At 39.1% G+C, this 26,217-nt stretch overlaps 1 protein-coding gene across 2 annotated transcripts in view; it reads right to left on the reverse strand.

The window, feature by feature from the left end:
- Nucleotides 1-1,012: 1,012 nt before the first annotated feature.
- Nucleotides 1,013-26,217, reverse strand: part of trim9 (tripartite motif containing 9) — a 36,454-nt gene continuing 11,249 nt past the window's right edge. The window contains exons 2-11 of one of the 2 annotated variants that reach the window (XM_072366053.1): nt 25,028-25,123; nt 23,914-24,036; nt 15,575-15,685; nt 13,494-13,647; nt 12,749-12,894; nt 10,402-10,540; nt 8,071-8,109; nt 6,751-7,054; nt 6,101-6,263; nt 1,013-5,711 (exon numbers count right to left, since the gene is read on the reverse strand). In XM_072366053.1, the coding sequence (XP_072222154.1) occupies nt 5,634-5,711; nt 6,101-6,263; nt 6,751-7,054; nt 8,071-8,109; nt 10,402-10,540; nt 12,749-12,894; nt 13,494-13,647; nt 15,575-15,685; nt 23,914-24,036; nt 25,028-25,123 (1,353 nt within the window). In that variant the 3' untranslated portion in view covers nt 1,013-5,633. The remainder of the gene's footprint in view (nt 5,712-6,100; nt 6,264-6,750; nt 7,055-8,070; nt 8,110-10,401; nt 10,541-12,748; nt 12,895-13,493; nt 13,648-15,574; nt 15,686-23,913; nt 24,037-25,027; nt 25,124-26,217) is intronic. The other variant, XM_072366054.1, reaches the window with a different exon arrangement.

The raw sequence follows: 26,217 nt of genomic DNA on the forward strand, positions 1-26,217 counted from the left end.
GTGAATGTACATCACTTTATGCAGTGTGCTGTGTTCTCTATGGACCACTACACATTGGATGTTACAGAATATCCAGTTAGAAGGGAATTACGATATCCAGTGTAGAAGAACAGTTGCATGGACTAGTTTTTGTGCTGTTTTGGACAGGATGTCCCCAATTTTGCAATTTTTGCGTACGTAAAAGTTGACTGTCAGAGATTTGTTTTATGTCAGTACATTGACATGATGTTTTAAAACTCAGTTCTATCCTATTATAGGTGATGATAATACTACAAAGGATAACTAAGGATTAAAGTAATGTTTTGGGTTTGGTAAGTGTCTTGTTTTGTTTCAAATACATCCCTTCGTTGTGTGTCTTCCTGTCCTTGTGTTTTCTTGGCTGTGCGTGTTTGATTGGGTTTCACACATGTGATTGTCTTATTGTTCCCGTTTCTGTCAGTCCTTCTGTATGCGTGTGTGTGCAGTTCTTTATCACTCTTTTCCAAACGCTTCATCCGGCGACTTTCTGTTTTGCCTCATTTCTCTGCAGTCTCTCTGAGTTTTGGCCTCGTTAGATTTTCTGTATTCGCACCACCTTTCCTTTGTAAGTTTCTCTCTGAACATTCATGCAGCTGCTCTCAATCACACTCTCTTTCCATGCCCTGTTGGCTTTATCTAAGTTTCTATTGTTAATTTCACCTCATTAGGCTGTGTCTGCATTTGCATAATTTTCCCAGGTATGAAACATTACATGTGCAAATAAAATGTCAGACAGGAACAAATTCCTACTCAAAATGGTTAAAAAGTGATGCTTTACCATTATGCTCTTTAAAAGTGGCCGTTACAAGTAACTACAGCTACCAAATGAATTTAGCAGGGTAAAAATATGAAATAACATACAAATAAAGAATATATATATATATATATATATTCAAACTGAAGACTTCCTTGAAAAGAATTAGCCTAAAATATAATCATTCTCCTACTATATTTTTAAACATGGTTGCAGATAGACATTCCAGACAAAGTAACACCTTGTTGACACCTATTTATTGAATATTCACACAAAGAGCAAACACAGAGGCTCATTAAATACTTCAAATCATCATAATGATAGCAGTAATATGATGATAACAGACATAGTTATGACAATCAGCAATCATACTGTGTTAAAATCATTGTAAGAACAATGTTCATTAGATATTGATAAAACTCTCCTCAGATATATGTGAGGTTCACTGTAAATAAAACTGAGCAATTAAATTCCACCTCAGATCAAATAGGGCAAAGCAAATCACTTTAGATCTAAAAGGAAGTTATTATGAAGGTTATGCAGACCCACACGCGCACACAGCCACACACAAGCACACACTTGCGTATGTACATTTGGAAATATAACACCAAATGTCGCCCAGCGACAGGGTGTACACTTTCAATAATTTGGAAAACTTGGACAAGTCTGTATTTAGAGACCTAAATGACCTGGTTTGATTGAACGTAGTTAAAAGTGTATTTGGCTCTTTTAGAGATAACAAATGTTACAAACACACTTTTTAGCATCAGTACAATCTCTTTGTTCAGTTCAGAAACACACATCCGGGTATTTATTTATTTTTTTTAAGTTCACATATTCCCTCAAAATATTAATCTTATATTAAAAACTAGCAGAGGTTTGCCTCATCTCACACAAGACATGTGGAAAATGTCATAGAAAGTTTTGTTGAATAAAATCCATGTTGTTCATTCATCCTGGAATCTGAGGGTCTGCAATGTCTTGGAAATGGCTGCATGTGTCTCTGCATGACTCAAAAGAAACTCACACTGCCTAATTGTAGTTATGGCTGAAGAAAATTACCTTGGAAAAAACAGCAACTTCATTGTCGCAAAGCTTGAATTTGGCCTTGCGGCAAAGGCCATGGAGCTTGCTGAAAGCAGCAGTAGGCTGGTTTATTTTGTTTCACTGTCTGTACACATGCACATACACTTTCACACTGGAAATTGTTATCCTTACTATATGAGGCCATTTTAGTAGTCCCTGCAATGTCAGGGAAGAAGAAAACAATATCTATTTGCTATATAAAAAAGGAGCAATGCTATTCCTTTTCCTTGATTTTCCACTATCAAGGAAAAGGAAAACAATATGAGACCTGACTGTGATATTCCTCTCAGTATTGTGATTGTTACAGTACATCCATAGCAACAAGATGATGTTTAAATTTGCCCTTTTAAAATAGAAAAAGTATGTAGCTGCAGGTGAAGTCAGGCATCACAGATGTTACAGCTGACTGCTGAAGCCATGAAACTAGTTCTGTAGCAAAGCTTATTTGGGCACTGAAGAGGGAAGCAGGTACTTCCCATGAAGTTAAAACACAGGATAGCACCGTATGTGTGTGCTAGACACGTACTGTATGACCGAGGGCTATGATGCTCCGGGCAACCTGAAGGGCAACATTTCCCTCAAACTGAATATTCAACAATCTGATTTCAGTTACTGTCTGCAGGATAGGTTTTTAAGCATGGACGCATTGTCAACCACAAGGCTTCAATGAAATATGTCCCAACCCCCGACATATTCTCAACTGATTCAGATTTAAGGTCATTTAGCTGTCGCTGTGGTTGGTGGAACTGTTTCTATGACAGTTGTAGGTATTTCTACTCTCACTGATCATTATTTCTGGTCAAAAGTTACAGAACCCCTCCATTTATAAAACTTTTTTTCACAATTCAAATATGACCTAAATCAATAAGATGTCAACTGCTAAGTACAAAGAAAAAAGAAAATTTGGTTGGACGGAAACTGAAAAGTCATGCTGGTTAAAAATGAAACAAGACTTTTTTCAGGGATCGAGAAACACCAGCTGTCTTGCAGTGCTGTAAATGAATGAAGCCTTGAAAGTTGATGCAAATTCACTTCAGTTTAATTCAATAATACTTGATTAAACTGAATAACTCCTTCATGTGCTTCAACTGTTACTTAATATCTTAAAACTTTCTGTCTGTGGAAAGGCAGAGTTGGCACAAGTTGTTACCACACCCTCTAATGATTTATTAGGACAATATTGTACTGCAGGGAGTTGTGCTGTATTACTCAAAGGGGTTAGAAAAATGCAAGTAACAAGTCACATAATGACTTAAAACACGAGGAGCTGGGATGGATGCAAAGTGTGTTGATTAATGAATTAATCAAAAATTTACTTCGAATTTAAGATCCTGCAATCCCTTAAAAAAATCTTTGTTCAATGCTTAAAAGGAGCACTTAGCAGGATTTAACAAGGCAAAGTTTCAGAGTACAGCCAACTATAAACCTCCGAGCCTCGTTCCCCTCTTCCAAGCATGTATGAGAAACATGTTTTGAATATTTGGTGCGGTGACCACTAAAAAAGAAAATGTGAAAGGTCCTCTCTGGGGTCAGTGTTTGCTTTTTCCATCATGGGCTACTATAGAAACATGGTGCTGGAACATGGTGGACTCAGAGGAGGACTTGTGTTGTTTGAAGATATAATTACCTTTTTGGGGGGGGGGGGGGGGGTAGCAAATGCAAAGTCTCTCTTATTTTCACAAGAAAATGGAATTTTTTTAATAAATATTATGTAGCTTTTCTGCACTTTGACCCCCTTCTCACTGAAACTTTCTTTTTTGAGTATACTGAGACATGGCTTTGTGCTTATTTCAGTAACACCTTGAGAAATAGAAGTGTTGGAAAACTTGTCACCATTTGGAGGTAAATAAGCTAATTGAAACACCTGGTAGTATGCTATAACACAACAAAAGTCAACTGTGTAAAAGGTGTAGGGGGTGCTACTGTAGAAGCGGGATGAAGGATACAGCTAATTCAATCTCTTAAGGGACTGCTAAATTTGACTGCATTTGTTTTTCTTGTAGCTACACAGTAAACGTTCACTCAACTTTTCATTTAGTGCTCTTCATTTCATATTTCTGACCACACACCTGCAAAACTAATTATACTCCCTTCATTCCCTGTTGTGCTTTATGTTTGGTGCTAATTAGCAAATGTTAGCATGCTACTCTACCACTTCACGACTCTTTTGCTTTGCTTTAGCTTTACTAAACATGATAATTTACCAGCATGTTAGCATTGTGTCCTCTTGCCTAGTGTTAGCATTTACCATGGCTTAGCCTTAAAAAAGCATTGTCTTATGATGTTGCCAGTCGGGGAGGCTGTTACCCAACTGTGATGCCAAAAAAACCCAATACATTCCAGTGTCTCTTCTCCTTTCGTGTTGCTTTTATAGGAAATAAAACTGAAAAACCTCTTAAGCTCAAGAACTAACTCCAAACAACATTTTTAACGTGACAAAAAAATTAACTCTTTCCCTCTGTAATAACTATACATCAGCAAAAGAAAAAAGAAGGAATTCTCATTGTAAAACTCTGAACATCAATAACTTATTTAACTATATACCTCTCCAAATAGATAATTTCAATAACAATATTACAAAACTACTAGTATTCAGTCACCTACAGTAAAAAAGAAAACAAAAAGAAGCAAAAACTATGTGAGCTGCTATAGCACCTTATTCAAACATTTTCACAGTCATAAACCCACTTTTCCACTCACTTCTTAAATACACATTAAATCAAAATCTCTCCCTCCAGTTGTGAGAGCAGCACTGCAGAGTAAGGTTGCATGAAGGCCTTGCTTCCAGTAGCATTTTAAAGCCAATGCTGTAATTTTGAAAAACGACACAGAAGTTTCAATTGAGCTAAGCCACAAAGAAAAGCTTCTCAATAACACGGACGAGGATATGACAATGATACAGCTGAGAGTCGGACTATTGCTCTGGTCCAAGGATCGCTGCAGCTGCTGACCAGTCTAAACCCATCCTCACATACTTTCATACAAACAATAATAACAGGTAACTCTCTTTCTCCCAAAAAGAGTTTTAAACATATGAAAATATTTATGATGAGAATCTGAAAATGAGGGGTGGACGTGACGATTAACTTAACTGTATGATAATTGTAAGACTGGGATCCTTTTTGAAAGAGTCAATTAAAAAAAACAAGATTTTGCATTGAAAGAAGAATTTGACATTTTTGGAAATATTTGCTTTCTTGTGGCAAGTTAAGTTGCTTACAGTTAAGTTAAGCTCCACTGGCAAGTTGTCGCACTGATCTCACTTTCACGTCTGTCCACTAAATTTCTAGTCTTACCACAAAGCTAAGTGAACTGACAACAGGTTTAGCTTCATAGTTGGCATATATACCATTAGAGAACTGTCAGCCTTCTCATCTAGGTTAGAACATTTTCCAAACTGTTTGACAGTTCTTTTAATTCCAGATTATTATAATTCATTTTATAGCAAGCAAAATCCATTATCTGGAGATCCAGATAAGCATGATGTCATCCTCTTAAGTTTTCTGCATTACATCAAAATACAAGTTATGGTGGGGCAGAGCATCGTCCATTTACAGTGCCCTGCATGTCGTCCATGTGTCCAAAGTTAGGCATGAAAAAGACATGGCTCAGAACTGGATGGCACCTCTCTCAGATGTGTCATGGGGTCATTTGGTCAGGGGGTATAGGAGAAGCTGAGAATAGAAAGGCGAAGGTGGTATGAGTGTTATTGACCGGCAGGTTGGTAGGTGGGAAATCCTGGCGAGGTTTCCCTGATTCGTGCAGTGGTGAGTCTTTAACACACGGAGCTATTTGGATCTGCCTCCCCGGGGGTGTAAAAATCGGGGATGGGTAGACCAGTGTGCAGAGTGACCTGAAGAAAAACAAGTTAACACACAAACATGAGTTAATAAAATAAAATATGGACATATGATTGTCTTTTTCCTCCAGCAGGTGAAGCTGTTGTTCTATTTTCTCTGTGACTGAAGCATTTTGCCTCAGTCGTTCAGGCTTTCCTCAGCCAGAGACAGACCATAGAATAAGAAAAGTGGCAAAGAGCAATGACCCCTGTTGAGACTTTAAAAGCTCATATTGGTCAAAGTCAGTTTGGATGATATGGCAAATGTTATGCCTGCCTAAAACTACCACAAGATCTGTCTCAGTTCAGTTGTAAACAGTAAAAATAATCTAAGATATGTACTAGTACAGAGATGCAAATAATTTGAACGAAATGTGCGGCCTCGATGTGTGTAATTGTTTTACCTGGACGTTTCGATTGAGGCTGATAGCAGGGTAATAGTTGCCCTCCAAGGCTTCAAAGGCAACAGGACCCTGCTGCTCATCGTTGATGAGGAAGATGAGGATCCTGCGTGTGAAGTCCAGCAGCACTCCTATAGTGGATCCTTTTGTGATGCCACCGTCCGTCCTGCAGTCACAGGTAGACATGATCAGACAGAATGAGTTGCTGTTTGCCATATATATATATATATGTATGTATTGTAATATCTTACATCCTAATTTGTACTGTAATAGCCCTCCAACCCGTTATAATACATTAGTAAGTACATTTACTAAATTACTAAAGTACTTATACTTTTATTTCCATTTGATGTGGCCTAAACCCCCTCTTTTCTGTATTTCAGGAGGAAATATTAAGAATATATTTCACTTAACTTTATTAATCTGAAACTCGCAGAAACTAACTTCTTGCATTTATATGAAAGACCAAGTTTTATATTTTTTTATAACCTTTTTAAAAAAAGTTTAGAAGAATATGTGTCAACAAAAGTTTTCTTTTAAAAAATTCACGTGAATTTAGTTTTTCTTTAAACATTTTTTTTTACTACAGAATCCTACAAAAAGAGTAAATCTTTGCAGTAATACACGAACGGTCATATCATACTTTCTGTTACCTGTTGGTGTGCGAGTTGTTGTGCATGAACCAGGAGCGGTTGTTGTCCACGTACATAGCCAAGGCCTTGTCGTCCTTCCCCAGCATCACGTCCTTCAGAACGTCACCCCGAGCGATGCCGAAGGCTGGGTCTGGGTGGTTGTCATAGCGATCGATTGTTATTTCCCAGTAATGAACACCACGGGAAAAAGCGGAGTTACCCATGATCACCCGGTCGTCATAACTGTTGCAAGACACAGTCAAGTTGTCGTTGGAGAAGACGATGTCGGGGTGAGAGGATGCCGGGTCGAAGGTGAACCAAGCAACTGTGCAATTCAGAGGAGGAGTGGGTTAGGATTAATTACATCACAGACTGTATTAAGCGATGCAATGATCATGATGTCACAAATATGACATGAGTCTGGAAGTTAAATAGGGGAAACATACACTGTAAAAAATATCTAAACAAAAAGAACAATAATTACAAAGATAAGAAGAGGATTCATGACCACTATTACGATCAAGTTAATAATCCTTATCATCACATTATAGATTTGACTAAAGTCACTTATATTTGTTATTACTTGTATTTAATAAGCTTACATGAAATAGAATCAGACAGTCTGCAAATCTTTTCTGCCATTTGCTAGCACCTTGAAACAGCAAATTATCTTTGTGACATGTCAATAAGTGTAAAGTTAATCAGACAGGTATACTTTAAAATTCATATTCAACAATTTATAGTTATTAGCATGAAAATGGTTTTGCTAGCAAGCAGGTAGCAAACTGTATGTCATTGTTGTAGAACTAAAAAGGAGCTGATTTGGTGGTGTAGCTCTCCAAATCTCAGCAAATACAAGGCAACCTATCTGTAGAGTCTGACGCCTTTATGAGTTTGTTTAAAAAAAAAAAGAATGCTCTCATGTTAAGACGAATTGTTCCGTGTTCTTTAATCTGATTAAATAAAAGGCTAAATTTGCAAAACTGCGTGTATTAACTCAGTATTGAAATATAGAATATCATATCTCTATAGTCTATGCAGAGAGATGTGGGAGTTTACAGGTGGGCCTTTGTGGTTTTTATGGGCTCCACTGGACTTGCTTGTCTACAGTTTTTACTGGTGTCACTATGTGTAGTATAGTTTAATTACATGGTTTTATTTCCCAAAGGAAATAAAGCAAAGACAGTTATTAGAGGCCTGCATCAAATATTTGATATGTGGAGCCCACAGAGCAGCAAACTGCCCCCCTGCTGGTTTAATTGTGACGACCTAACTGATGAAACAGGCGATGGCCTGAAGGGGATTAGTGTGGAAACAGTCAGCGGTGAGAGCCATCCATACCTGTGCCTATAGACTGAACATCGCATGGGGGGAGTCCAGCTGAAATGTGAAATGAAGGGGGAAGTGGAGGAAGAACGGAAAAAGGAGAAAGAAAAGAGGGGAAGAGAGCGAAGCGAAGCAGCGGAGCAGACAGTGTAGAGGGGTCGGGAGGGAAGGCGAGGAGGGTAAAAAGCAGATTTGATCAGGGAAGCTGGTTCACCTCGATAGCCAAAAGACCAGAGGCAACTCCCAAAATAAAACAAAAAGAGCTCCTGGAAACAAACACTTAACTCTTGGAAAGAACAATGATGGAAACAAGAGAAGGTCTGTTCAGACTGACACATTTGTGCTTTGTTTTCTCTTTGAATTGGGGAAGTAAAACTGACAAAATCAAAGCACAGTTCAGTCAGGGCGAAGGCTGCCAAAAAGCTGAAAACATGTGAGAGGTTAGATCACTTTGTACAGCCTCCGACAGCTGCTGAGTGCTCTCTCTGGCAGGTAGGGAGGCTGTCTGGGCTTTTCAGATCCACTGTTGGATGACAAGCTTCCCCGTCTATGCAGAGCAGCATTTAACTAATGGGAAAGCAAGCATATGAGTGGATTATACATGAACCAGCTGCTGCTGGATGTCCCTGGCTTGGTTTAAAAGCTAAATCATACCCTCAAACAGAATTCCCATCCTGCCACTGCTACCAGACTAAGATCTTGTACCAGATAATTCGGGGGCTTCTGCTGTTATCATTTAAATTATTTATGCAGTAGATTGAAGGTGATTCTTCAAAATGCCACTGAAACTCATGACTAACAAGAAGCAGAGTTTGTATTGCAAAAACTGTAAAGCAAGCGGGCTTAATTTCAGCTTTCCCCCGTGGTTTTTAAGAAGTTGACTCACGAAACATACAAGGCTTTAGTCTGCAAGTGACTACTTATTATTCTTCAGATCTTCTGGAGTTAAACTGAAAAATAGTTGGCTGTGAAATGAAAAAGTAGTAAGTGAAAAGAAACTGAATCAAGAATCTTACCTCTGATCACATCAAACGAGAATAAATAAGACAGTGTATCATTACTTTTATCAAAACCTATAATGAAACACCTGTGTGCTGTTTGGCAAAACATACAATCATGGATCATACACAGATTTGTTCCTCATTAGCCACATTCACAGCTGTAGTTACTCTTTCTTGGGTTCATCGTAGCATTTAGGTCTAACACAATTTCTCAGGACTCTTTGAACATCAAATCGTGTGAAGATGACATGTCATGGCACAGATATACTGAGGCAAATGTGCCAGGTATATCAGGTTAAAAAAAAAGCACTTCTTTAAATGGATGTTGACTGTCTCTGAAACATAATTATCAAGAATGTTCCAGCCAGAGGTGTTGTTTTATTTTCTGTGTACAGTCACGCAAAGAAGAAAGTACACCCTCTCATTTTAAAGTTTTTATGTAACATTAAATTAATGTCACCGAATATCAGCACAAACACACCAAAACAACTACCAAGCACAGTGGTGGAAGGCTGATGATTTGGGCTTGTTTTGCAGCCACAGGATCTGGATACATTGCAGTCATTAAGTCAACTATGAACTCTTCTGTAGATAAAAGTATTCAGGAGTCAAATGTGACGCCATCTGTTTGACAGTTAGGAGTTGGCTGAAACTGGGTCATCAACAGGAAAAAAAAACCCCGAACACAGCAGCAAGTCTACAACAGAATGCCTGAAAAAGAAAATAATCAAGGTGTTGCAATGGTCCAGTTGAAATCCAGACCTCAACCTGATTGAAACGCTATGGCGGGAGTCTGAGGGAGCTGTGCATAAATGAATGCCTCAGTGAACTGATGTAATGTTGTAAAGAGTGAGCCTAAATTCTTCCACAATGATGTGAGAAACTCATTTGTACTTTACATTTGTTTATGGACTATGTTAAAAATCTAATCATTTTGTAGATAAATTGCGCAATGAAGACAACGCAGTTTCTTGTTATCAAGCTTTTAGTGGCTTTAAATTAGCATAGGCAAATAATTATGTGGCTTGGCTTTATAAAGTGCAATATACTAAAAAGTTTGCTTGCTTAATGACAATTGTATGAGGGTGGCTTGTCAGTTCAGCTTAGTTTAGGGCACTCAGTGAAGAGGCACTAATGACTTCTAGCAAGCCGAGACAGAGTCTTGGCTCTTTAAGAATTAAAAGTTTGCGGGTGTGAACACCTTTAATTCCAAATACTGACTGACTGTCCAGAATCAGAGAAAAAAAAAGAATGAATTCGGCTTTTATGGCATTTTATCTTGAAGACCTAAAGCCAAATCTGCTAAGAAGAAAAGAGTAGGAGGAGAAGTTGATGCTCAACGTACTTTCAGAGGTCTGCATGATCAGCGTCTTGCTGTACTGGCCCACTCCGCTTGCGTTGAAAGCCTTCACTCTGGACTTGTATGTGCTGTTGTAGTGGAGCCCATCCACTGTGCAGATGGTTTCTGTCCCCACGTACACCTCCTGTAAGGATAGACAGCACTTCCTGTTACATCTAGTGCGTAATTATGACACCAAGCAGTCTTGTTTTTTTTAACCCAGCATTGGCTTTGATGGTATGTTCCATTTGGATTTGGTAGTGAAGGTAAGAAAGTTTGATTTTGTACAACTGAGCGTGGGCACGGCAGCCCACACTGGAGTATAAATAGAGACGGGGACACAACTTGCCAGGCTCAGCCTGGTGCTGCGTTGTTGAGACTCAATGAGTCAGAGAGTAGAGAAGAAAGAAAAAACTCCCCATATAATTTGTAAAATAGTGTTGCTTTAAAATGCTATCCTAACATAGACTTGAGGTCAAGTTATGGACCTGCAAAGATCAGATTGGGGGACATAAAATACAAAAAAACGGCATTAAAAATTATTTCAATCATCATAGCCATTCCAAAGTGTGTACCAATATGCCATTTTGCTGTAAATCACATGCTTGTAGTGAAGCAGTAACACAATTTACCATCAACTGCCCACCAATTAGCAGCTGATGAATAGAGTTGGTGAATCAGTTGACAGGTTGGATATTAATGATCACCCTCTTATTGAACATTTGTAATTAAGGCAGAAGGAAGGAACAGACACAGAATGAAGTGGAAGGGTGAAAGATTTTGCCCAGCTGGCTTTAGCTAACAGGCTATAAAGAAGAGAGTTAAATGAGTTGAGGTCACTGGCTGCTTTTTCTAAATCGGACCACAAGATGCCTCGCCAAACAGCTGATGGACAATTCACATTACACGCACTGTATCGGGCTCATCCATTTTTTAGCCTGCCACTACAGTTGACAAACCGACATCTAGTAGCTAGTTTGTAAATGTTACCATACACATCAGGAGTAAGAACAAAAGCTCATATTATGATTACATGTTAAAGTCGTTTATATCTATATTTAGTTCAGAGTTTATATTTAGCTATTTTCTGTATCTTGTATACTTTATATAGTATATATTGCTATCCTTTGTTTTTGTATCTTAATGTGTGCTTAATGTGTCCTTTATATTTTTTGTATTTTTTGTACAAGCTGCTGGAGACTTGAAGGCAAGTTGTTGCTGTCAGTTTCACAGCCCGCATGTGAGTTACAGAAGGTAAATGTGCGTTTCTGTAAAAGATTACTGTAAATGTGCATTTCTGTAAAAGATTACTGTGTAAAGAAGTTGGCTGTGAACGCTGGGATAGGCTTGAGCCCCCCAGCGACCTAACCAATGGATTAAGCGGGTATAGAAAATGGATGGATGGAAGGCCTTTTGTCTGTTTGTTTGAAAAATTATGCAAAAAAATACCAAATCAAATTTTCTGGATAAGAGTAGGATGGGGAAAGGAAAAAGCCATTCAATTTAGGTGCATATCAGTTTTGTTGAATTTGCGAAATACAGCATTGAACTTTTTCCCTCTGTGTGAGTTTGTAAAGCCTCAGGGATTTATTCGAAGAGTAAAAATACGTGTTGCCCATAAAATATAAGAGCATGAAACATTTGTTTCCCACTCAGTAAGCACTAATAAAATAATACTTTAAACACTTGGCTTGGGGCAAAATCCCAAATGTTAAAATCACTTTAGAAAGCAGAAAGATTTCACAGATTGTTCATAACAAGAGTAAGCAGGCTTATTATGATATGGAGCTTTAGAGTTAAGACACAGATATCCTCACTCATTGTACTGAGGGAATTGTTCAGGCTGTATGAATTGCCATTGTAACAAAGCAGGGACCTCAGTGTATAGAGAACTGAGGGGTATTATGAGGATGGATTACTCGGAGAACCTCTTTGAGGATATGGAGACAGCTTTGATCCCAGATCACACTTTCTACAGGATCAGTCCAGCTAACAGCTGTGTTACAGGCCTACTGTCCTGACGGTGTGTCATTCAATGCCCTGCTACGCTGTGTCACATGACCTTTGCGCTTGAGTTGAAGGATATGCCTATCACAGTATACTCAGGGGACTTTAGCTAAAAAGCATCGCTTTTACATTCCGCTGGCTGAGCTGGATTTCTTTCTGGCACCAAGTGAACAAGTCTTTGTTGTGAAACAGGGAGGCAGAGTCATGTAAAGGTAAGTTATGACTCTCGCTGGTTGTGAGTTTTTTATGTACTTCTTGGTTCCCATTTAAAGGAAAATATATGCTGTCATCTATTAAAGTGGACAGACAAATCCCAACAAAAGCGTACCTGCCAAGGGAAACCTACCCTGAATGGCCCCCCGTTTCCATCGTCCAGCTCCAGGATGTATCCCTCCACTGCGATGGTAGAGAGCGGCGGTTGTTTCCATGACAACGTTGCGCTGTTGTTCTGAGTGCAGCATTCCTCTAGCTGGAGCATAGGAGCAGCAGGGACTGAGGAGAAAATTCAGGCCAGATTACAGCCCACTGAGATATGAAAAGATATTCACACACACACAACCACACACCCAAACTGGATATGACTCTGCAGTGCACAAAGACATGTTCAGTATTTATTTATTTATCATTTATCCATAACACATCAATAAATATCTTGTCCATCCTGAATATGAACACACTAGACATTTCATGTCTTTTTCATGTAATTTTCAGAACCATTTAATCACATCCAGTAGCAATGTCAAAAAGCAGGTGCATAAGTTCCCCCCAAGCCAAACTGCTCTCTGCTTTATCATCACCTTTGTGATATTGAAAGCAAAAGAGGTCATATGCAGGAACAGGCAGCCTCTAATCTCAAGGGATTGCTACCACAGAAAATGAAGGATGCTCCCTTAGAGAGTAGATCATCATTGCGCAGTACACACGTAAATATCAGAGTATAATTAGATTTTAACATTTGTCTTTTGACAGGAGCCTGACTACATAACTGGCTCGTGTGGACACTCTGCTTTGCTCAAGCAAGCTTCAGGAGAGCAGACACACGCTCTTAGAGAAGTCAAAGCTGGCCTCATTGAGTTCTAAAAGACCTTTACCTTTCATCTGTACAAAGTCCAGCTGGTGGATCGTCTGCAGGAGCGGTCCACTGTCCAGAGTTAGGTCAAAGTCACTGGTCATCCTTGGGGTAAGGGTTCCCTTCCCCCACTGACTCTCTGTCATGTGGACCCTTCGGATCAAAGCATCGGAGATCTGAGAGAACACAGCACAAGTAAATCTCCAGCGAAATCTGTAACCTGTAAACCTGTAACCAGCAACTAAAACAGCAAAGTGGTGATGCCGTGTAAAATATGAATAAAAACAAAATTCAACGATTTGAAATTCTCATAAAAATATTCATGAAAAATATTAACTTATCTGAAATTTGATAGCACCAATGTGTTTTAAAAAAAACCTCAGAGACAGGGCCTTGGTTGCAACTATGTATCATCCTTTTTGCTTTTAACAAAAGTCTGCGTATATCCCAGAACTGAGAGGACTAGCTGTTGGACTATTAGATGGAGTATGCAGGTTAGCGTTGTCTTGCTGAGATATGCAAGGCCTTTCTTGAAAATAAGTCGCCTGGATCGGCAAATGTGTTCTAAAAACCTGTATGTACCTTTCAGCATTGATGGTGCCTTTCCAGATATTAAAGCTGCTGAGTCTATAAGCACTAATGAACTCCCCATACCATCAGAGATGGTCACTCTCCTCTTTAGCTCAAAGGATGCAGTGTCCATAACTTCCAAAAAAGAGTTTCAAATTTTGACTTGTCTAATCACAGAGCTGTCTTCCACTTTGCCTCAGTTAATTTCAAATGAGCTTTGGCCCATATAAGATAACTGTGCTTCCTAAAGCTTCAACCTGCATTTGTGGATGGTTCAGTGAAATGTGTTCAGTGACAGTGACTTCTGAAACTGTTCCTGCAGCCCATGCAGTGATTTCCATGACAGAATCACCTCTGTTGTTAATGCAGTGCTGTCTGACTCACTGAAGATCACAGGCATCCATATTGATATTCATTCATACTCCTTGTTCACAGAGATATCTCCAGATTCTTTTAATGATAGTATGTACTGAAGATGATGGAATATTCAAAGTCTTCTTGTTTTTACTTTGAGGAAAATTCTGAAATTGCTCCATGATTTATAGAGGTTTTTATAGAGGTTTTACTTCTGAAACTCTGCCTCTTTGACATGCTTTTTTTTACCCAGTCATGTCACTGACCTGTTGCAACATCCTAATTAGTTGCCCCAGTCCAACTTTTTAGAGACATGTTTCTCAAGATGAGCTAGTGAAGCTAATTGAATAGTAAAATGTCTCACTTAACATTTGGTATGATTTTTTTTTATATTTAAATCTGAATTACGTATTGGTTTCTGAGATATTTTTGGAATTAGGGTTGTAAATGGAGTCCAAAAGGCAGAGTTTATTATCAACTGCAAACATTTTTTTTTACTTGTGACCATTTCCAGGGCATACATTTCCAGTTACAAATCACTGGTTTTCAGCATTAAATAACTGTATGAGAGGAACTTGTAGCTTCAGAGGACCAAACCGCATGCCTTATCCTGGACACTTCAGAGACATTTATCAGGACATTTCAAACACATCAAAGAAAATATGGCCAACATCAACAGAAAAAAAATTGTTTACCTTCATGAATATTTTGCCATAAGGGGTAAAAGGATTTTGCACTGTGTTAAAAGGAGACTTGTGAGTAAATCAAATTTATTCAAAAAGGTCTCTACACACAACACATGTGATGCAACACACAACAGATATCATCCACATACATAGAGATACAGTGTGGTGCTTTTACCTAGCATCTCATCAGCTTTTAAAGCCAACATCACAAAAACACACCAGGTTTATAGCTTTCAAATTAACTATAGGAACTTGGGCATTGCATATTAAGTCTGTGTTATATTTTCAGCCAAAATGAACCCGAAACTGAGTGGTCATGAGCCAAACAGTTCTCTACACAACCAAAGATGATGAACTGGAGAGGAAGGTCAAGAAATATTTAATTCTAGCAAAGTTTTTTTTGTTTTTTGACACTGCAAAATGGAGCTCTCTGCAACAATTTGCACCCTGGTCCTCTTCATCATTTCATCACATCACTTGTTATGCGTCTTACCTGCAGGAAACCACTGGGGTCATTCTCCTTGATGACTTCCAGACAGTACTCCATCAGTCCTGTGGTCTGGCGCAGCTTCACTGTACAGTGGGAGATCTGATCCCGGACCACCTGAACAAACAAAGTGAAGAGAAGAATGGCGGGGGATTAGAGAGGAAAAAGCCTACAGACAATCCTGTTTTAATAAAAAGGTGCAGTTATTCCCTTGCTGGTTGGTGCCCTTTCCTTCTAATCACTCTGCAGTGGAACATGAATGAAATGAAAGATGGGTTAGGAAAAGTAAAGTATGGTAGAGTGTAGAGTTTAGATATGGAAGAACAGAAGACTGTAGGTGAAATGAAAGGGTCGTCAGTTTGCAGAAAGAGATAGAGGTTAAGACAAAAGAAGTAAAACACAAAAAGAGTCTTTGAATCAAGAATGCTAGGGAAAAAACACAAAAAATAACCACAATGAAAGGGATAAACAAGGTCAGAGCGGCGGTAAAGACAGATTAAACAAAGCCGTTAATGGATGAGGAGGAGCTGAATGAGACGACCAGGAGGAATACCAATAATGAGATTAGCGTCAGGATTGTGAAGTGATTGATTGAGTAATTTTTTTTCTCTGGGGACTCAGAGTGAGGGAGGACAAGGAGGCTGCACGAACATCGGCAGCAGATCTTGTTATTGACGTTAACGGAAGGAAAGTGACATTTTGTTTTCACACCCATGCCGTGAGAACAGTCATCAGTAGTTACATCAGGGACCAGGGTGAGGCAAAGCCGCTCTAAAATGTCTCTCAGAGTGACAGGATTTAACTTTGATGCACACCAGAATCAGGACATTTAGAAGTTATGGAATTTTCTGCAACTCTTTCATTTTTGTCTCCGAAAACTGAATATACAAAAAAGTCAGTTCACTGTTCATGCTGATTATGCTCTATTCAGATGGGCATTTCTTCAGCCATTAATGGAAACCCTTCTTATTACACATACAGTAAAATATTTGACTGATTTGATGGGAGTTTTGATAGATACAGTGTAGGAGACCCCCCCTCTCACACTGACGCTGCTGATGTCCTCAGTCTCTTCACTACTGTGTGAAATAAATGGAAGTGCTGGACTGAGGGTTGCTAGGATACAGAAACTTCACTGCTGCTATACAAGGAGCTCCGAGGCTGAATAAAGAGGAAAATCCTTCCTGCGGCCGCATGGAGACCGGCAGTGTGCATGAAGATGATTTGCTGATAACTGCAGGCATAAACAAGTCCTGTTCACAAGACACACAGTATGACTATCTGGCCTCTCACTGAGGCAGTCTGCATTGGGAGATAAATATTTGCATATTTATTTTAGATAATCATAAGAAAAGCTTCCAGTGGATACTTGCTGTAAACATTGCACTGCTTCATAGGTGTAATCTATTCAGAGCAGGTCATAAGACATCAGAATTATCCTCCAATGACATCAAGTTGGTACAACACAAATAAAATCCCATATTTCTCCATAAAACATCAAATGAAAAAAAGATAATTGAGAATTGAGCAGTGTACCTCTATCACAGCAGATGCAAATGGCTTTTAAGTCAATAATGATGATGACAGAGACATAAATATCACAACCATGCGCAGATGAAAATATATTGGGTTGAAAAATCTGCCCCTCTTTTTGCAAACATGAAGTTGTCAACATGAAATGGGCAAACACTTCTTGCTTTGGGCAGTCTATGTGATGAATGAATAGTCATTTATTTTCACAGGCACCTATGTTGGGCAATAAATTAGCAATATTATGTTTTTTATGGTGCCTCAGCCAATCAGAACGAGTAACTCTGACTCCCCCCCTCTCTCTGTTGAGAGGTGAGAAGATTTAATGACACACAGATTCAAAAACATCATCAACATCAGCCCTTACTTTTGGTTATATAAGGACCAGATGGCCCACAGCAATGGCCACTGTACGTGTCATTAAAAAACACTTATTAAATTGAATATGCAGTGCGTAAACACTAAATAGGGGGACTTCAGTTCAGCTAACATGGACAACAAAATGAACACTCAAAATGAATCCCTGGATTCTGTCAGTTTCCCTGCTGATGCTTTAAGATAAATTTCAGCAAAGTCTGCTGGCTGCAGTCTTGCATAGGGTGGCATGCCACAAAAATGTCCGAAGACCCGCTAAAACTCCGCCCTTTCTGTGCTTCTCCTCGAAGCATCAGATAAATGAAGGTTGGTCTGACTGTAATAAATTTGAGTAAATCAATATTTACAGCAACATTTCTAATCATATTGAAATTACTTCCCCTTTCAGTGGTGAAATCAATCAGCCAAAGGACTTGTTTAGTTTCTCTTGCACTGTTCTGAGAGAGGTACACTGAGAGATTACACTCCAAGTCTATATTTCTGTGGCTGAGGGGCAGACTGTTCCTGCTGTGTCGAGCCTGAAACATCCACATTCCTGCAGTGGCCTGGTGTCGTTCCATGGAGAAGTTTCTCACTTCGCTGTCTGTCAGTTAAAAAAACTCAATACATGACATGACTTAAACCTGCAAAAGAAAAGCAAACTACTTTCATTGTGTTCAGCATCTGTGTCTATAGTTCTTTTCTTTTTTTGTTCACTGTTGCTTCCTGAACAGCTCCTTTCAGTATTCCAGTCATCTCTCCTAAAATCTGCTTTAGATCAGCTCCCGAATAAGATTAAAAAAATAAATCTGTTGCTGGCAATGCTGCTCTGCCAGATGATTGCTGGAAAATCAGTATGGGGAAGACTCATTCATCTGAATTTTAGCAAGAGTGCAGGGGCTGCAGCCCGAGGTGCAATGACTTGAAAGAAATTCAACATCTTGATGGGAGTTGTGAGAAATTAATTGAGAAACTTTAGAGTGAGGCGAAACACAGCAGATTGAGAGACATGAATAATATCCAGGATGAGGGTAGAGGGCAGAATCTGCTGTGTGAGTGAGCCAGAGTCTCCATCGTCTGTTGTATCTTACTGTCGTAGGGATGCAGCAGAGTTACAGCAGCTCAAGACTGCAAAACTGTCTTCCTTCCTAAAACGTGCCCATGTGGCCAAGCTGACTGCTGCAGAAACACTAAGCAATACGACCTCTTCCAGCTATCATTCATGCATTCATTGTGGCAGGTTTATTTGTGTATTCCTTTTGCAGTTCACAGCCACATTAAAATAGGTTTAAAGATGCAGTCATAGATATATTTAAAAAAAATCTTTTGGCCAATTGGGGGAAATCAGAAACACTGTAAAGTTATGTTATTGACAACTATTGTTGCTCCATGTCTGTCTGCAGTAACACTAACATTAATTTTTAAGGCAAGTGTAAGTTCAAACTCCACTCTCCTACCAACAGTGTCCCTCATGTGCATCTTGTGTTCGGTGCTGTGTTTGAGATACAGAGATGGTTAAATAATGAGCTCACTCTACATGTCTTTCTGCCTCCTCCTATTTGTTCTTGTGATACTTACTGGGCCACTGCAGCACTTTTGGCCTTGCAAGATACCCGTGGCTGCAGTCTCAACATATCTCTTCACACCAGCCCAGAGAATATACAATCAGGACCATGACATTACATTTGTTACAGTGTGACATTTTGTGGTAGTTTGAAGTGCATGAACATGATTTTTGGTAATGAATATGATCATAGAGAGGACAAGGAGAATGCATTGGGAGATATGAAAGGTGTAATATGAAAAGAGAAGGCCAGAAACATCAAATCAAACGGTTAATGGATGAAGGGATAAATAACAACGTGCTGCACAGCGCAGTGGTGGTCAGAGGAAGTGACATAAGAAGCTATTACTTATCACTGCAACTGCTTTAACAGATTAAGTGTATAAGATGATAAAAGAGCAGAGGATACAGGACTGTCTTCATCATTGCTAAATGTTTTAATTTATCTTTTATTCAAACAAATCTCCCCATTTGAGAAGCTCGAACAAGAGAACATTTTGACGCTTTTACTGAAAAATCTGAGCTTAAACTATTTAGGTGTTTGATTTTTTGTCTGTTTTTCTGAATTTTAGTCATAAAGGACTATGTTGTGGAACGTTGGCCAGACAAAACAATATATCTGAACAATTCTAGCATTTTGTAGACTAACCATAAAACAATTCTTAAACAAAAGTAATCATCAGTTGCTTTACTGAAAACTTAACTTAGTTGTTGAATAGTGTTCCGTTTAGACATGATTGTTGTGGCAGATAACATACTGAATACTGAACAGCAGCAGTCTTAATATATCATATTCATCTTCCCAAAACTCACTGAAATTCAGCCTCTGCCACAAATCCCACTGCAACACTTAAAACTATTGTTCACTGTGAGAGAATTTGTTATTGATATCTGCCTCTGCTGTTCTTTATGTTTTCTCAGCTCATCTCTTAGATTCCTATAAATCCAAACTCTGGGTGGAGGGAACCTCTGGAACAGAGAAAACAGCATATTACCACACAGGAAACAAGAATATCCTCACTCATTAATCCACCCTAACTGGGCGGCCAGCAGATGAAGCAACCAGTAACAAACTTTGCGACAAACAGGAGTAGATGCAGACTGTTCTCCATTCACTTTGCTTTCATCAGACCTCATCTGGCTTCTGCAGAGTCTGTGAACTTTGCAGCTCCCAGATGAAATCCTGTGAAAGAGACTGGCAGCAGAAGCAGAGTGACTCAGTTTGTTCAAATTGAAAAGATGCTGAGATGCACACAGCTAAGAGTGAGAACTATTTCAAAGGAAAGCTTTCACATTTTATAAATATGAACTGATGCTCACAAAACTATTTCTTTAAGGACTCCCCTTGTTGTTGCATTTAAGTACTCCTGGTAGAGTCAGAAATCTGAGATATTTATGGTCTGACGTAGAACAACAACTTCATAATTCACACAATAAGAACTGCGCTCCTGGTTGCTAATCATTTCAAGGGGATCAAAGTAAAAAGTCTGAAAATAATGAAAATGTATGAATTAAAACATAAAACACAATTATTCAGGGTATGAAGACAGATCTGCTCATGTCAATTTATGTTAGGGAATTTAAGGTTTCAAGACCAGAACACAAGTTTGAACATAATATAAATGGCTTACAGATTCTACTGAAATAATTAAAATTTAACAGTGCTTAAATATACATGTATATGTATAAATATACATATATATATATACATACAAAGACATATATATTTATACATATATGTGTGTGCATGTATATTAACATCCAGGCTCACAGAATTCTGTATGGTTGGTAAACACCTTTTTTCCCTGCAAACTATACTGGCTCCTCTGAGGAATTATTTGTTTCCAGGCAAATCCAGCCAATGAAGCAGCAACACATGACTGAGTGGGTGTTCAAGCGAGGCTCGGTTAAGGAGCTTTTGTAACCCCTCCATGTGACGAACCTCCATGAAACAACCCTCCGCCTCTGCTGTCTCTTTAAACAAATACACGAGTCGGTCCTCCTGATGTGCTGGAAAAAATGAACCTGACTCATGCAATGAAGGACTACTTCTCGCCTCTATGGCTTCAAACAAGAAGCTCAACATGCTCCGGTCACCATGGTGACCAGCGACCTCTTTCTTAGCAGCCATGACCACAGAGGAGCAGCGGGAGGCTGTGTCACAGATGCAAAGTCATATACAGCGGCAGCCTCTGTTTAGGCAGGTTTTGTGTGTTCCGTGCTTTTAATGGGTTTTCTTTTATGTTGAGCATAACATGACTTGATCAGCACAATGACATTATCAAAGGACTGCAGTCTCATCGGGAGTCTATTGGGTGGAGCATGTCTTATTCAATTACAGCTACATGACCTTCGCCACATGCTGATGAAGCAGGACATAGTTAGTGATAAAAACCACGTGAAACAGAGAGCTTTCTTGCGTCAGCAACTCCATGGGAAACTCCTATGATTGAGCTAGCACATGCAAATGCACAACCAACTCTGAAGGCACAAAAGGGATTCGGATCTGTGGAGGAGAAATGTGTTTCTTGTGCATTGAGAAACAAAATTATATTTCTTTGTGTTAGAGGTGTGAGTGTGTCCATTGCAATCAACAAGTCCCCCAGTTGAAACAACCTCATAGGTAATCCGTACATACCTTTGAAAACAACCGTCAATGGCGCCTTGTAAAGAAACGACTCTATAACTGGTGGAAGGTAAAAATAACTCATATGATACATGCCATTCTCAAGTCTTTCATTTAACAAGCCTTAAAATCCTCATATGAAGGTAGGAAGGGAAGGTCGCACAGCGAGTTATGCACTGCACTTTTCAATGAATCATGAATGCCTTCATGGAGCAGGCTCAATTCCAACATATGACAACTGTTACAATGCAGCCTCAATGGTATCTTCATGGACGTGATTTTGATGGTTTTACTGGTCAGATATAAACATAACATATTCAGATGAAATTTAGTAATTTCCTGCTTGGGTTTAGGCAATAACATCACTTGGCTAGAGCTAGAAAACTATCATAGTTAGGCCTTTCACAAGCAACCGTCACTCTCATGGAAACCGTTGCTGCTCTTCACACATAGTTGCTTTTTCATTTACATTATTGTTTTAGACATTTGCATAATAACAATCAAGTGGCTGGTTTGGCACATCTCAAGCAGAAATATAAGCAGCTGCCTCAAATTCTGCCATTTTTAACCAAATCACATGATCAATCAGAGTTGACTGGGCGACAACAGGTACTGCAGCGATGTACAGAGAGAGGAAAATAAAATAATTTTTCTTTGGTCATTAAACCAAATGCTGGTGACAATAAATAACTCTCTAGAAATAAAGACTGAGACTATGAAATATATATATATGTAACAGGTTTGGCTGTCCCTTCTCAGTGCTTTTAAAGCGATTTGCAAGAAGCCACTATGCCAAAGCGAAAACAACTAGCAAGAGCCAGGAGGAGTGTCTAACCGGTGTCAATCACTGTCACTACTCTACAAACTCTACACTTGCCATGGTTACAGGCCCATGCATGCATATGACAGCCTTGTATGAAGGGAAGGGAGGCAGAGCTGAAGCCCAGCAGAGAGGCAGAATCCAAATATTTGTCTGCAAACTATATATTTTAAAAACGACAAAAAACTACAACAAACATCATCTACTCAACATAGTTTAGAGAAATAACTACATTTATGTTTTAATGCTTATTCTGCCTTTCCTGAATCCAACATGGTCCAAGGTGCTCAAATCATTTTTCACATTCAAATATGTCTGTTTTCACTCCTAAATGGTCAAAATTGTTTTCAAGCTTTAGTTGTCGTTAAAGATTTCAGCACAGTAAAAGATAACCGGCCTTAATTTGTTTTAACAGGATTGTTCTATGCCTAGTTGTGCCCTTGTACAGTGATCCTTGGGACTATCTGAAAATCTGTTATTTGTGAACATGCAGCTTTTGATGAACACATTCTCACTCCCAGCTTGTGACATTCTGAGGCTTGTTTCAGAGCTCCTTGGTGTGTACACGTCCAACCCTGTAAATCCATTTTTCAATGTGTTACATTGTCCCTACAGAAACATATTCAATTTTTCTATATGCCAATAAGGTAAGCCTGAGTGATTTATAAGCCAGTCCTATCTGTAAATAAATCATAGGAGGAGGAAGAATGTGTGTGTGTCAGTGCTGCATGTGCTCACATGTTGCCATGCACAGGCTGTGCCCACCTACACGCGTGAAACTTTGATTCTACACCGCGTCCAAGCATGAAATTGGATGCTGTACAGCTCTCTCCCTCCTCTCCTCTCACTTATATCCCACATTCAATTTGTCATAGATGCTTCAAAAAATGAAGAGATTTATATTTCTGAAATCAGCAGAAATGAGTTTGAACTCTCTTGAATCTTTTTTTAAATCTATATCATCACTGATCAGTGATGAGAAATGTGTCCTCTGGATGAAACCTATAATTCAAAAGGCAACACTCAAGTACGGGGCAGCTGTGCATTTGATTTCTTTCAGCCAATTATTCGAAAGATTGAAAAAAAAGAAAAATTGTCCCGCTTGTATCATTGAGTTTAAAATAAATAAGCTTTTAAAGATAGTGATGGCTTTAGTTTATGTCAGTACAATCAGATTTTCTTTCCCCTTAGGCAGACTACAATTTGAAACTTAATTTGCAGAGACAACTCATCCATCAGTTCAAGCCTTCATTTTGTCTATCTTGTGTTGCATGCAAGTTGAAGCCCAGCTCCAAAACAGCAACATTAAAGGGGAAAAAAAACAACATTTCTATAGCTTTACATAAATTATGTATTCAAGAGATTGAATATTTTGTTATACATCTAACACACATTTTAATCTGGACAGAACAAGCAGTTTACGGATGAGATTTCTGATCGTGCTTACTCACCTTAAGCTTATGTTCATGCTCCTTGTTCACCTGAGACAGAAGCTGGGCCTTGCGTCGATTCAAGGCATCAATAAGGGCGTCACACTGTGCCACCAAACATGCCTCAAACTCTACGCCGTTTTCCTGCAGGATGAGCACACATGCACAGGGGCTCACAAAACAGACAGACTGTGAAGCATGCACAGACGGGAAATATGCAGGAATTTCCAGGGGAGGGGTGGGGGACTAAGAACTTTTAGAAATCCTGGATCTCAAATTGTTGGCAGGATGTAACTCTGAAATAAGATTTGCAGTAAAGTTAAATAAGGGAATGATAGTTCTGCAGAACCAGTTGCATCATGCATCAGGAAAGGTGTTTAAGTGACATAATCATAATCACGAATAATAACCAGGGTGATATTTGATCAATTAACACTGTCTCTAACACTAATCTCACTGTCCTTTTTCCTTTGCGCCTCCTCTAACTTACGCTCAGTGTTTTCCACCCCCATGTCACTGGGTCTCACTGTGTGACGATTATCAACAGGGGCGTTTAATCCCACCTTCCTCCTCTAATCACTCTATTGCGCTGACCACAGCTTTGAGTGCATGCGAGTGTCTATATTTAGTCCTGGTGTATACAGTATATCACACCTCAGGTGATGATGTAGCTAAAAACTAAAAACAGTATCACAGCTACAGCATCAATTTCAGTGGATATACCTGTCGTAACTGATTACAGCATTGTTACTTTTTTTAGTTTGAGTTTATCAAGCTGGATGTAAATATATTCATTGGCATTGATTTTTACAAGTTAATGATTGTAGTGTTGAACATCACCGCATACACCTCAAGCAACATAGGGGGCTTTGAAATACTAAATCTTCCGCTCCTTGTGGTAGGATAAAAACCACTGTCAAGCCACAGATAACAAAATGTGACCAGAGACTCTTCAAATAATACAATTAGTTTTTTTGTCTCTGTCCTCTACTGCAGTGAGAGGACTGACTGGAATCACAGAGGGGGGGGGGGGGGGGTGAGAGCTTGTTAAAACAATGTACATTTACTGCAGATTATGGGTTTGCAATCAAAATGAACAGCTGTATCCTGCATGTAAAACTGTGTTTTTGAGTACCTGGATATGCTGCACCATGTTTCTCAGCTGAACAAGGAACTCCTTGGCCTCAGTAGCTCTGTCTGACAACCCGTTTAGAGCCTGGGACAGCTGACCCTGTGGAGAGAGAAAACAGTAATGATAAAGAGGCAGGGCTGCTATGATGGGTTTGTGCTATGCTGAAATAGCAACAGGCTCCGGTTTATGTACAGTAGCTAAAGTGGTGAATCCTTAAGAAGACTCTTCACCTTTGGAACATATTCAAAGTCAAAAGACAGTTAGATTTCTTTAAAATGATTGCCATTAAACATCTATTGCTAAGCTCATCCCTCCCTTTTTGCCAAAAACATGCCTTCATATATAATTCCATCATGTTTTCTCTCCAATATGGGGGGATTTTTTTTAAGTTAATCTCCCATTATGGAAAATCAGTCACCACGTCAAATGTGATTCTATTTTTGCAGCACTTACAGAAAAGTACTATTATTTCCATATTTAAAATCTTCTTTTGAACAAAAATGTAAAAAAAATTGTCTAGTGCCAGCTGCAAGATTCTGATTATTTGCTGCGTCTTTCTGGATGATACTGAGTTGAACATCTTTGGGTTTTAGACTGCTGACTGGGCAAAGGGAAGCATTCGGGAAGGGAAACTTGGCATTTTTCCACACATTTTAATATTTCACAGATGATTATACAGTGTAACTGTCAAATAATAGTTATAATTAAGCAGTCTTATCGTTTAATAGCAGTCCACTCCTGCTAAATATGCAGTAGAATAATGAATTTCCTTTTTGTATTAGCTAAGTAAGTTTTACTGTTTAACCTGAGCACCCCTTTGAATTTCCTACCCTAATGGTTTTATGCAGAAACTAAAGACTGAAGCTACATCATGAGAGCTTTACCATCAACAGGAAACACACATGGAGGCAGCCCAGCATGAGTTATTTTGCATGCAGATTCCCAGCTCTGTGTTGTTGAACATGTGCTACAGGAAAGTTCAGCGGGTACAGCAGTTATCTGTGAAAACCTCTCCATGCTCAGCCTTTAGTCAAACTCAAAAGTACTCACGATAAACACAAAGCAGCTTTGTCACTGCTGCTGAGAATCTGACATTTTGAAGTGTCAAAGTTTCACCCCTCAGACAAAATCCTGTGTCAGTCTGATTCTTACACGCAAAATGCTAATTCCAGCTATGGAATGTGCAGCCATGC

This window comes from Leuresthes tenuis, unplaced genomic scaffold (genome assembly GCF_036924035.1).
Source record: "Leuresthes tenuis unplaced genomic scaffold, fLeuTen1.0.hap1 SCAF_15, whole genome shotgun sequence".
Taxonomy (NCBI): domain Eukaryota; kingdom Metazoa; phylum Chordata; class Actinopteri; order Atheriniformes; family Atherinopsidae; genus Leuresthes; species Leuresthes tenuis.